The sequence below is a fragment of the Chaetomium tenue genome, assembly GCF_020726465.1.
Source record: "Chaetomium tenue strain MPI-SDFR-AT-0079 chromosome Unknown F5144scaffold_5, whole genome shotgun sequence".
Lineage (NCBI taxonomy): Eukaryota > Fungi > Ascomycota > Sordariomycetes > Sordariales > Chaetomiaceae > Chaetomium > Chaetomium tenue.
The window spans coordinates 4184882-4196680 of NW_027117333.1; the positions used below are offsets into that span (position 1 = coordinate 4184882).

The window sequence follows — 11799 nt, forward strand, 5'->3', positions numbered from 1 at the left end:
CAACATGGTGATGAGTCCATATTTTTGCTTAAAGTGGCGTGATGAGAAGGAGCAAAAGCTTGCCCATATACCCTCCTTCATATTTCCCACACTTTGGGTGTTTGAAAGCGCTAACACAAAGCCTCTTTGTCACTGGCTTTTTTTTCCGCCCCTACACAGGAGTTTTTTTATTATGTCAACACCTACATGATCAAAGCAGATCAACAAGACACTATTTAGTGTGTGCCTTCACATCACAGTGAATACTGGCATCCAGGACATCCAAGAAGCCCAAAGAATAAGTCAAGCCACACAAAGTTTTAGTCAAGACATTTATTCATAAATATTGTTCAACTCTCGAACCCTCCCCTGGGTAACTGGAGATGTTGAAATCACATTAATGGATTCAAGTGTATCTGACAGGGTGTTTAGGGCCCGTGCCCAGGAGACCTGGGGGGCGCTATGACGTCTGCATAGTCTCCGAAGAATAGCCGGCCTAAGTGAACGCGTCTCACTTGGCAGATGCCAAAAAAAGTTTTGGGGCAATCTCTTATCGCGATAGTTATTGATCCTGGTCCTTCTCTATGTTGTGCTGGTTTTTGCGACTGACAGCTCTCGAATCGCAACTCGACACTCCCTAGCATTGAACGAGAATGCAGATTCTCTAGTCTTGGGACTTGTACATATCGGAAAAAGGGTGCTTGTGATTTTACCAGTCTCAGATCCACAAACGGTCCCGGAAGAAATCGACAAACCTTTGGAATGGTCATGGCTTCCGCCTCTGCCGCCAGGTCGGCGATGCCTGGTGGCCCTGGAAAAAGCATATCGCACACCGATGCACCCCTGACTCAATCAAGAGAGACTGGGGAGGTAAATCCTGAGTCGCGGCAAGGGAATCCTATAGTCAACCGAGACAAGTCGACGAAGGCTCAGAACCCATGGGCGCACCTGGTGGCAGGAGGGTAAGCTCAATCCGGAGAGAGGGGACAGGTTTGGCTCGTAGCCATACTGACATTCTATTCCTTGCGTATAGAATTGGCGGCATGACGGCTGCAGCCCTGACTGCGCCGCTTGATGTCCTCAAGACCAGGTTGCAGTCCGATTTCTACCAAGCCCAGATTCGTGCTTCGCGGGCTTCGATAGCCGCTCCGATGAACCCCCTTCGAACCGCTGCGTTCCACTTCAACGAGACCATGTCCATCCTCGGCAGCGTATATCGCCAGGAGGGGCCTCGCGCGCTTTTCAAGGGCCTCGGCCCCAACCTCGTCGGTGTGATCCCCGCCCGCTCAATCAACTTCTTCACCTACGGCAACGGTAAGCGCATCATCGGCGAGTACTTTGGTGACAAGGACTCGCCCTGGGTGCACCTCACCGCGGGCAGTATCTCTGGTGTCGTCACCAGTACCGTGACGAACCCGATCTGGATGGTCAAGACCCGCCTGCAGCTCGATAAGAACATGGCGATAGAGAGTGGCGGCATTGCCAAGCGCCGCTACAAGAACAGCTTGGACTGCATCCGCCAAGTGTTACGCGATGAAGGGATTCGGGGCCTCTACAAGGGCATGAGTGCGAGCTACCTGGGTGTGGCCGAGTCGACCATGCACTGGATGCTATACGAGCAGATTAAGCGCTCGCTTGTGAGGAGAGAGGAGCGCATCGCCCTCAGCGGCAGGTCAAAAGGCTGGTGGGACCATACCGTCGACTGGACGGGCAAGTTTGGCGCCGCGGGCTTTTCGAAGTTCATCGCGGCCGTAATCACCTACCCCCATGAGGTGAGTCTCGGCCATTGGCAACCTTAGCTCCCACTGGACACGCTAACCCTTCAAACCAGGTCGCCCGCACTCGCCTGCGCCAAGCACCCATGGCCGACGGCCGACCCAAATACACGGGCCTCATTCAGTGCTTCAAGCTGGTGTTCAAAGAGGAGGGTATGCTCGGCCTTTACGGCGGCATGACACCTCACCTACTCCGGACAGTCCCTAGCGCGGCCATCATGTTTGGCATGTACGAGGGCATCCTCCGACTCCTCCGCACTTCGGCCTAAGCCCCCCCTCGTCACCAACCCGTTTCGGCATGACGACCGCAGCTTCAAAACGACTGTACAACCATTGTAACAACAACTACCCACCTACTAATCGCATCTGGCCCGGGCAAATCATACCCGTCTGGGCATGCGGCGAGGCTTCTCCCCTTAGTTCTTATTGTATTACAAAGGGCAAAGGAGACCATCGCTCACCTTTTACGACATCTCTTGTTGATTGTCGACAGATACCATGTCCTACGCCATCTACGAGAAACCTATAGAAAAGGGGGCCATCATAGAACGGGTTCGGTTGGTTGGTACGACATCTGGCGTCCTGTGCTATTTCTTGTGTTCTTCAGTTCTTTCTTTTTTTCGCATTTGAACCGGCGTTTCGGGGATGGGTTGATCGTGTTTATGCGGTACGACAATGATGGAAAAGGGAGGACGCTCGCTTCTTGCCCCCCATTGTACGAATTGGCGGCCCAGCAAAAGGGCTTGCCGTGTGTGACGTTGACGGGAAAGCAGAAAGCAGCGGGGTATGTAGACAAAAGGAGACACGAGGCACATCATCATGGGTCCGTGGGAATTGGGGGGCGGGGGGACTGTAGTTGGCGCATAAACTGCATGCATGCTTAACGGCCCCATGCATCTCCTCTCTGGCTAGAGTCAATCGATGAGTTCATCGTACTTTATGAAGAAAGACGAGTTCGTGCTACAATATATTCGCTCGAGTCCGAGTGGGTTCTTGACCGCAACCCAAGTTGCATGGCTTCCGACTCGATGCTCCTTGAGCAAGCCGTTGGGGATGAGGGAAGTCCACGGGGTAGAGTGAATTGGATATCTCGTGCTAAGTCATAATAAAATCTCGGAAAGTTAGTAGCAAACCGAAAAAGAAAATAGCAAACTGGACTGATCAACCTTGCCTCATTCATTCCACCACACAGCCATGCCCTCAAATGAGCTAAACATGGAAATATACAACCATCCTTGCACGAACACTCCCAAACTTCCAAAACACCCCGTTGCGTTTCCCATAACCCATTGTTCCCGTCGCCACGAAGACCTCAACAACTTCAGCCGTCATCACCCCCCAACTTGTGCGCCTCGAGCCATCCCCTCGGTGGTCGTTTTCGCAATTTCCGCTGTGGTCGTGGATGTGGATGCCCCGTGTTATTCCGCCTGTTCTCGGCATTCGTATCGCCCATTAAGAACCTCAACCTCCATAGACCCAGCCGAGGGGAGGTGAGCGGCGGCGGCGGTGGCGGCGAAATCCAACCCGGTACATCGGCGCAGTGTCACCAGGCGTTGCGGTCCCAGTTAGGGTCTAAGGTTAAACGACCAGCTGTCAGTCTTCCACTTTCAACGTAGAACCCGCCCTTCCCCCCAGCGGGGAAGCACAGGGAGGAAAAAGAAAACGCACCCTGCACAAACGCCGCCAGCACTTTACTCCCCGTCTGCAACAACGGGTGTCCCACAACGATCTTCAAAAACTTCTCCAACCCGGCCCGCCGGCCCTCAATCACATCGTCACTGAACCGGTTAGTAAAAACCTTGCCGGGCAGCGGCGGGATGGTGACGCGGGCGCTCTCGCGCTCGAGGATGTCGCGGAAGTACTCAAAGTCGGAATACCGCCGCCGCACCGTCGACTGCCGCAGCTTGAAAGCAGGGATGTTGGTCCGGCACACGATCTCGTAATCGGTGTACATGTGCCGCCCGATGCCGTGCGTGCGCGGGTTGCGGACCTGTTCAGGGGGGGCGGGGCCGTGGTGTTAGTGGGGTTGTTTTAATGTTCTTTTCTTTTGGGAGGTGATGGGTTGTTCGTGAGTGATAGGAGGGAGGAAGATGGGGCAGGAGACGTACCTCAATTTCCAGGAAGTTCTCGGGTGGTCCGTAGATCTCATCGAAAGATTGTTGTCTTGTGTCCGGCAGCGATTGCATCATGGGCCGGTGTAGGCGGGCGGCAGCCGCTTCGGCCGCGGATGTAGGGGATGTGGGCGTAGTGGTCGATGTGGGTGATGTCGGCGATGTCGGCGAAAGCTGGGGCTGCGAGTCGGCGCTGGCGTTGGCCGCCCCGGCTGGGTTCGTGTCATCAACTGGTGACGCCATGGTGTCGGTGATGGCGTTGTTGTTGGCGGGGTGAGTGTAGCTGCTGGAGTGCTCGTGGTTTGCGGTTTTGGTTTGTTCTCGATGCGCCGTTGCGCCGCGCGCTGTGCGCTAATCGCAAAGGGATGTCGGCGGGAAGGACGCTAGGGAGTCGGTTCACTTGTCAAGCACAAGGAGGATGGCGCGTGATGTGACCTTGTGGTGGTTTGAGGTGCGAAGCCAAGCCAAGCTCCCGGCTCTCCCTCAAGTGGTGAGGTGGGGTAACTTCCCCAGAGAGCTGTGGATCAGCGGGAAGGGAGGCTATGACCACATCGGCCCCGGGCCGCGCGACTTTTCATCCTTGGGAAATACGAGGTCACTCACTCCATTGGCAACACGCTTTCGAGGACATCCATGCTTCGTAGGACAGCCAGTATTCGTAGTGTAGGTCTCCGCACTGCAGTACAACTCGATGAGCTGGCATTGCGATCATAACCCTTCAAGAACGCCCTTTGTGTCCCCCATGCCATTACCTTACATACCATACCTACTACATACATATCAATTTCCGCCGTCTCGACCTCGAACGAGTTTTAGTTGCTCGCTGTTCTTAAAAGAATCGCTATGAAGCCGGTTGGTATAAGCTTCGCATAGACAATCCATCCTTATTGCAACAATCTCACCTGCGCCCCAAGACAATGCCTTGTGTACTCCACAACAAAACGCCATCCTCGACAGACCGTTCTCGAATAATTATTGCTGGTCTTCCGCGATGCTTCGGCACCGGTACTGGTTTACTCCCCGCGTGTAGGAAAAATGAACCTAAGACAGCCTGTCCATCCAATCGGCCTCTCATTTCTTCTCGGGAGCAAACTTCTGATGAATCGCCCGAATCTGTTCGTCAAGGTTGAAGGTCTGCAGCTGATTGATATGGGCCTGGCTCTTGCCATCAGGGTTCCCGTCAAACGCGTGCAGCGCAACCTTCTTCCTCCGGGCCAGCTCCTCTTCCGAGATGGGCTGGCCCGTCGTAGTGTCAAACACATCGCTCCGCTGGCTGGCGAGGCGTTTGAGGTTGTTGGCTACGTCCACAGTAGACAGGTTGGTCGTGGCAAACCTGGCGTCCGCCTTGGCCTTCTGTTCCTTCCACCGCGGGTCAAGAAGTTCGACTGCAACGTGTTAGCTCGTCATCCTGAAGCTGGGGAGGGGGGCGAGAAACTCACTTCTCATATGCTCGTCCATCTCGCTGAGCGGTATTTGTTGTTTGCAGTTTGGACACATCGCTGTCTGCGTGCCAAACTTGTTGGCTGCTCGCTGCGCTGCGCGTGGGACATAGTTCTCCTTGATCTTCATTGGCGCCGCACCGCCCCGTGCCTCAGACTGCGCCTGCTGCATCCGAACCCGATCTTGCTCCCTCTCTTGTATCCTCTGTGCCTCCGATTCCTCCTCGGTAGACCTTGTGCGAGAGGCTAAAGGCATGGAAGCTCCGTATGTCTGGGGGGGTGGGGCATTGGTAGTTGGGTAGGCGGGCCCTGCTGGGGCGGGCTGAGCAGCAGGAGCTTGCGCGCCGTATGTTTGGACCGGGTAGGCGTTGTAACTTGTATCCTCAAAGGGGAAGGCCTCCTCGATGCGGAGGGTAGAGCTGACAGATACCTTGTTCTTCTCTTCCAACGAGGCATATTGTAGGTCGTTGAGCGTCGTCGGAGGTGGAAGGTTGGCTTGATCGTCGGCCTCGTTGAAGACAATGGTCTCCACGACAACGAAATCGTTCCAGTCGATCCGCGCGAATTCGACCTTTTTCTTCTCTTCCTCCTCTTCTTTATTTGCCTTCTCGGCTTCCTGCCACTTGGCATATGCCGCCCTTTGCTTCGCGCGCGCTAGAACCTTGTATTTGTCCGCCACGTTTTGCCGCAGCTGATCAACGCGCTCCTGCTGTGCCTTGCTCCCTTCGCCGTTGACGCCGCTCTCGCGTAAGAGGATGGAGTACTGGTCGACCATGCTCTGGAAGAAGTTGTGGAACGTGTGGTTGGGCATCAGAAACTGGAATTGAGGGTTGCTCGCCTCACGCTGGGCAAGCTGGGTCAAGAAGGGGCGCCCATTCTTTGCGACGAACAAGGCAGTTAGTCGCACAATCTCCAAGTCTTTCTGGCTCATTCGAGGCATACGGGCTGAGAACTGGAAATCAGGCGGCTTCGGCGGCCCCGCGGGCTTCTCTTGTGCGGGAGCAGCCGCCTCGCCGACGCGACCCGCCGCGAGCGCAGTGCCCCTCCCCGACTTGATCTCCTCCTTGCGCCATTCGTAGTACGCGTTGTATGGGTCGGAGTTTGACATCAAGAAGTTGAATTTCGGGTTCTTTCCGTGGTTGTCGCGAATTCGCTGCTCGAGGCCCGCGCCCCCGCGCATCACGTAACCGGCCGTCTTCTCGATCGCCTCGCGGATTTCGCCCGGCGGCGGGATGATGACGCCAGGCGGCGGCTTGAGATTTTCAAGCGCCGCCGCGGCCTCTGCGGGCGCACCGCCGTTCGCGACAGCCATGGCGAGCGTGTTTGTGTGGTGGCTGCGATGGTAGGGTCGGGTTTCGTTCTCGTTTTTTTTTTTTCCCTTGGTTTGCCGATGGTTGTTGCAACAAACGGCACGCCCAGCCTTCTCGAAGTCCTTGCCGATTGAGGATGGCCCGTTTCGGTCTGTGCAGCAGATGGTCCCCTGCAAAGTGTACTGTGTAATGTAACGTCAACTTATCGATCTGGGCTCTCATTTCACGTCCCCGGTTTCTCAGAACGCCGCGGTCGTCTTTCAAAAAAGAACTATCCTGCGCAAGTACGAATAAAGTACAAGGTTGGATAGAATCTTACATGGTAAACTATCGCCACAAGAAACATTGGGCTGATTTCCTCTCTTCAACCTTGACGGCTTTCAACGTTACAGTTCGCACGTGCACGAAATTCTTCGTATCGCCGGCGCGTCCCAGGTTACGGGTTGAGCCAGTGGCCCGTGCCATGCAAAGTCGACCAATCGATGCAGGCCCCAAGTCTTGACCCACCCATCTACGGCCGTCTATAGAAGGACAGGGGGTTAAGGCCAGTTCAGCTCATTAATTTTATGGACGGGATGGATGCCTGTCAGCGCGCGACCCTTCAACTGCTGCCCCTTTCCGAGTCTGCCCTGTCTCAACTTTCCTATCCTCGAGGTCGAAGCCAGAACACGACAAACTGGCAAGTCTTTTCGTCCTCTTCTTTTCGACGCCAACCGTTTCTTCTTCTGTGGCTGTGGCTGTTGATTCGACTTTCTACCATTTTCTTTTTTTGCGCACCAATGGTAACTTTGTAATTGAAGCTTGACCCTTCGCGACTCTCGTTAATCCACCCCGTTTTATGATCGGCGTGTCTGTGGCTGCGACTGCCACGCCGTTTCGACACACCCTTTGAACCCTACCGGGCAACCCCAAAGTCGAAACCTCCGAGTCCATAGCGATCCCCATTGACCCGACAATTCGCGCACGAACCGCCCTCTATGGCTCGATCGGCGAGCTCCAAGCCGCCGGCCGTGCGGGCGTCCTCCCCGCCGGCGGCGTCAGATATTGGCCAAAAACCTAAGAACAAGGCGGCGAAGCGCAAGGACGACTACTCGTCTGAGGGCGTCGAAGACAACGATGTCTTCCTGCTCCCGGGTGCCGACTTCCAGCTCGTGATTGCGATTACGGTGCTGGCAGCCGCGGTGCGCCTGTTCCGCATCTACCAGCCCACCAGCGTCGTCTTTGATGAAGTCCAGTATGTTTCGCTATAACATCCCTTGCCCCCCCAGACGCCGTAGCTGACAAGGCCATTTTTACAGTTTTGGCGGCTTTGCCACGAAGTACATCAAGGGCAAGTTCTTCATGGATGTGCACCCTCCGCTCGCCAAGTTGATGATCACGCTCTTCGGCTGGGCTGCTGGGTTCGACGGAAGCTTCGACTTTAAGGATATTGGCAAGGACTACCTTGAGCCTGGCGTTCCATATGTCGCCATGCGCATGTTCCCGGCTATATGTGGTATTCTACTCGCCCCGACTATGTTCCTGACCCTCAAAGCTTCCGGTTGCCGCACTTTCACATCGGCTATGGGCGCTGGTCTCATCATTTTCGGTCAGTCAAGCTGCTGCCCCTAGACATTGCGCCAGGGCTCCAACTAACCCTCACTGCAGAGAATGGACTCCTCACGCAAGCGCGTTTGATTCTTCTCGATTCTCCCCTGATGATTGCCACCGCCTTCACCGCCTTTGCCTTCACGTCGTTCACAAACCAGCAGGAGCTTGGTCCATCCAGGGCCTTCGGACTCAGCTGGTGGTTTTGGCTTGCCATGACTGGTCTCGGTCTGGGCATGACTGTCAGCATCAAGTGGGTTGGGTTGTTCACGATCGCCTGGGTTGGCCTCTTGACTCTGGTGCAACTTTGGGTTCTCCTGGGTGATTACAAGACCGTTTCGGCTGTGAGACTCCAATCGCCCCCCGGCCATACAACCGGCTTAGCTTGCTAACGATCGCGCAGCGTATCTTTGCCAAGCACTTCATGGCCCGCCTGTTTTGCCTGATCGTCATCCCCCTCACGTTCTACATGGGCATGTTCGGCATCCACTTTCTCTGCCTCCAAAACCCTGGCGACGGCGACGGCTTCATGAGCTCCGAGTTCCAGTCGACTCTAAATTCCAAGGGCATGAAGAATGTCCCGGCAGACGTCCTGATGGGTAGCCGAGTCAGCATCAAGCACGTGAATACGCAGGGTGGATATCTCCACTCGCACCCCCTGATGTATCCGACGGGTTCCAAGCAGCAGCAGATCACCCTCTACCCCCACAAGGATGACAACAACCTTTGGCTCCTCGAGAACCAGACCCAGCCGCTCGATATCAATGGCCAACCAATCAACGGCACCAACGCCTGGTACAATATCCCCGATACGCCTTACATCGAGAATGGTGCTGTACTTCGTTTGTACCACCTCCCCACCCACCGCCGTCTTCACTCCCACGATGTCCGTGCCCCCGTCACAGAGGCCGACTGGCAGAACGAGGTCTCGGCGTATGGCTACGAGGGTTTCGATGGTGACGCCAACGACTTCTTCCGCGTTGAGATCGTGAAGAAAAAGTCCAAGTCCGGTATTGCTCAACAGCGTCTCCGTACGATTGATACCAAGTTCAGACTTGTCCACGTCATGACCGGCTGTGTGCTCTTTTCGCACAAGGTTAAGCTTCCGGAATGGGCTTCGGAGCAGCAGGAGGTTACCTGCGCCCGCGGCGGCACTCTCCCCAACAGTCTATGGCACATTGAGTCGAACGACCACCCCAAGCTAGGCCCGGATTCTGAGACAGTCAACTATGCCAACCCCGGCTTCTTTGGAAAGTTCTGGGAGCTGCAGAAGGTCATGTGGAAGACGAATGCTGGCCTCGTCGACTCTCACGCTTGGGATTCCCGCCCCCCTTCGTGGCCTATTCTCAGCCGCGGTATCAACTTCTGGGGCAAGGAGCACCGCCAAATCTATCTGATCGGTAACCCCGTCATCTGGTGGAGCGCCACGGCGGCTATCGTTATTTACGTCCTGTTCAAGGGCATTGCTGTTCTCCGGTGGCAGCGCAGCTGCAACGACTACGCCATTCCCGTATTCAAGCGGTTCGATTACGAGATCGGCACCTCGGTCCTTGGCTGGGCTCTCCACTACTTCCCTTTCTTCCTCATGCAGCGCCAGCTCTTCCTTCACCACTACTTCCCCGCGCTGTACTTTGGCATCATCGCATTTTGCCAGATCTACGACTTCGTGACGACTCGTATCTCTGGCATTGGCTTGAGGGAAAACCCCAGCATCGGCAAGGCCGGCGCTGTTGGTTTCCTTGTCCTATCCATGGTCGCTTTCACTCTCCTTTCTCCTCTTGCGTACGGCAACCCCTGGACTAAGGCTGAATGCAAACGCGTCAAGCTTTTCAGCACCTGGGATTGGGATTGCAACACATTCCTGGACAACGTAAGTGGCCTCCCCGACTCCGTGACTCCAGTAATGACGATATTATGACGGTCCAACGGTGGGCTTTTTCTGTGTTTGCCCGTGCTAGGAACTGGTAGCTTGGATAAACCATGTGCCACGGCGACGGACACGGGGTTCATGCATGCACCTGAGTCATTCAAGGTGATTGAACCTTGCGCTAACATTTCCACAGTACGACGCGTACAGTTCGCTGCCTTCCACTCCGGCAGCCGCACAGACACCTCAGAAATCGGTTGCGGCGCAAAAGGCCCCCCCTGCGGAGCCCCCCGCAGCGGGCGGACAGCAGGGTCAGGTCCCCATCGCCGATGCTCAACAGCAAGAAGGAAAGGCGGATGTTTCGGGCGCGCCGGTGGCTGACAATAAGCGGCTTCTCCACACCGAGGAGCGTGTCGAGTATCGTGACCAGGACGGCAACCTTCTAAACGAGGAGCAGGTCAAGGCTCTGGAGGGCAAGGTTGAGTTCAAGACGCGCTATGAAACCCGAACTCGGGTTGTAGACGCCCAGGGCAACGAGATTCTGCTGCCGGCGGATGAGCTGCCGGCGGAGGCGCAGCAACAGGAGCAGCCTGCCGCGGCTGGTGTTGCCCCGCCCCACCCGGATGTTGAGGGTATGTCTTTCTACTGAGCAGCCTAGTTTTTTTTTAAACGTCATTCGGAAACTGTTTGCTGACGACATCCGTCTCAGGTGCCAATAGCGAAACGATGAAGCGGGTCGTCCCAGATGAGCCGATTCCGGAGCCAAAGAAGAGCGTTGAAGGCGAAAAAGAGCGTGAGGGGAAGGCTGCCAAACCCGCCAGTGAGAAGAATGAAGCTAGCGCCAAGGTGGATGAGCTCTAGGCACTAACTGGTCAGTGACCTGGCGGCCGGTGGGCAAATGTAAGATTAAGTCTGGGTGAAGACGTCCGCCTTCTACCCTATCCATCTGTTGTACCACTTCACTGGGCGTTTACCTGCTCCGTTGACCGGCATCTAATGAAACGAAAGAATCGATGGAGGGTTGTTAAGAGATTGTAGAAGGATTTTGGCTGGTTTGACACGACGGGGAGTGATATTTTCTCAATCTCATTTGTTGTCACTGACTGAGCGAGAGGATAGATGCGCTTCCTATGACACGAGGGAGGTACTTGGCCCGAAACCAATACAAGAACCACTCAGCAATTCAGAACTCCTATCCCCCGTTTTTGGTGCCAATGTCTTGGTCTGGATTGTTTTCTCGCGTCAAAATACATAAGAAAGCAGCGGCAAAATCCCAGTATAGTGAAGACCTGATCCACCCCCAACCAACCCCCCCCAGCCAATCCCCCAACCAACTCCCCAACCAACCCCCTCAAACCCTTTCTCCTTTTTTTTCCCCCCTTGTCCCTTTGTGTTTCCTCAATGGCGGTATCTGTACGCCTCCTTCTTTCTCTTGTGAACACATATGCATTACTCCGTACAGACCAACACCAACAAAAATAACAACAAGCGAGTGTTGACGAAGCAGAGACAAAACAGGCAACGGAATTGACCCCCTAAAGTTTCCGTTTGGCCTGATGTCCCGCCTCTTCCAAGCAAATTACAGATTAAAAACAACAGTACTGGAAGACGAATGCAGACAAGCGAGTGTGTGCCCGGCAGGAAGGAAACCAAACCGAAACAGCATGAACAACAATATCAGTATGCAGAGTTGATGTGCACACCATCTGCCTACCCAACGCCAAAGGCCCC

At 55.1% G+C, this 11799-nt stretch overlaps 4 protein-coding genes across 4 annotated transcripts; 2 read left to right on the forward strand and 2 right to left on the reverse strand.

Annotated features, from left to right (window-relative positions):
* Positions 1-492: 492 nt before the first annotated feature.
* Positions 493-2220, forward strand: F5144DRAFT_322271 (mitochondrial carrier domain-containing protein). The gene is made up of 3 exons (XM_066784058.1): positions 493-941; positions 1013-1751; positions 1811-2220. Exons 1-3 carry the CDS (start codon positions 742-744, stop codon positions 2021-2023), a joined length of 1152 nt encoding a protein of 383 aa, XP_066642109.1. The 5' UTR covers positions 493-741; the 3' UTR covers positions 2024-2220.
* A 1052-nt stretch (positions 2221-3272) lies between these two features.
* F5144DRAFT_322305 (Phox homologous domain-containing protein) lies at positions 3273-4286 on the reverse strand. The gene is made up of 3 exons (XM_066784059.1): positions 3863-4286; positions 3423-3744; positions 3273-3326 (listed from the first exon to the last, which is right to left on the reverse strand). Exons 1-3 carry the CDS (start codon positions 4106-4108, stop codon positions 3298-3300), a joined length of 597 nt encoding a protein of 198 aa, XP_066642110.1. The 5' UTR covers positions 4109-4286; the 3' UTR covers positions 3273-3297.
* A 481-nt stretch (positions 4287-4767) lies between these two features.
* On the reverse strand, positions 4768-7028 carry F5144DRAFT_579900 (Pre-mRNA splicing factor PRP21 like protein-domain-containing protein). Its single transcript, XM_066789345.1, has 2 exons — positions 6934-7028; positions 4768-6796 (listed from the first exon to the last, which is right to left on the reverse strand). The coding sequence occupies exon 2, from the start codon at positions 6614-6616 to the stop codon at positions 5261-5263; it is 1356 nt and encodes a 451-aa protein (XP_066642111.1). The 5' UTR covers positions 6617-6796; positions 6934-7028; the 3' UTR covers positions 4768-5260.
* A 94-nt stretch (positions 7029-7122) lies between these two features.
* F5144DRAFT_516304 (Dolichyl-phosphate-mannose-protein mannosyltransferase-domain-containing protein) lies at positions 7123-11335 on the forward strand. The gene is made up of 6 exons (XM_066786624.1): positions 7123-7848; positions 7913-8202; positions 8262-8545; positions 8605-10071; positions 10265-10700; positions 10778-11335. The coding sequence occupies exons 1-6, from the start codon at positions 7592-7594 to the stop codon at positions 10927-10929; spliced, it is 2886 nt and encodes a 961-aa protein (XP_066642112.1). The 5' UTR covers positions 7123-7591; the 3' UTR covers positions 10930-11335.
* Positions 11336-11799: the final 464 nt, after the last annotated feature.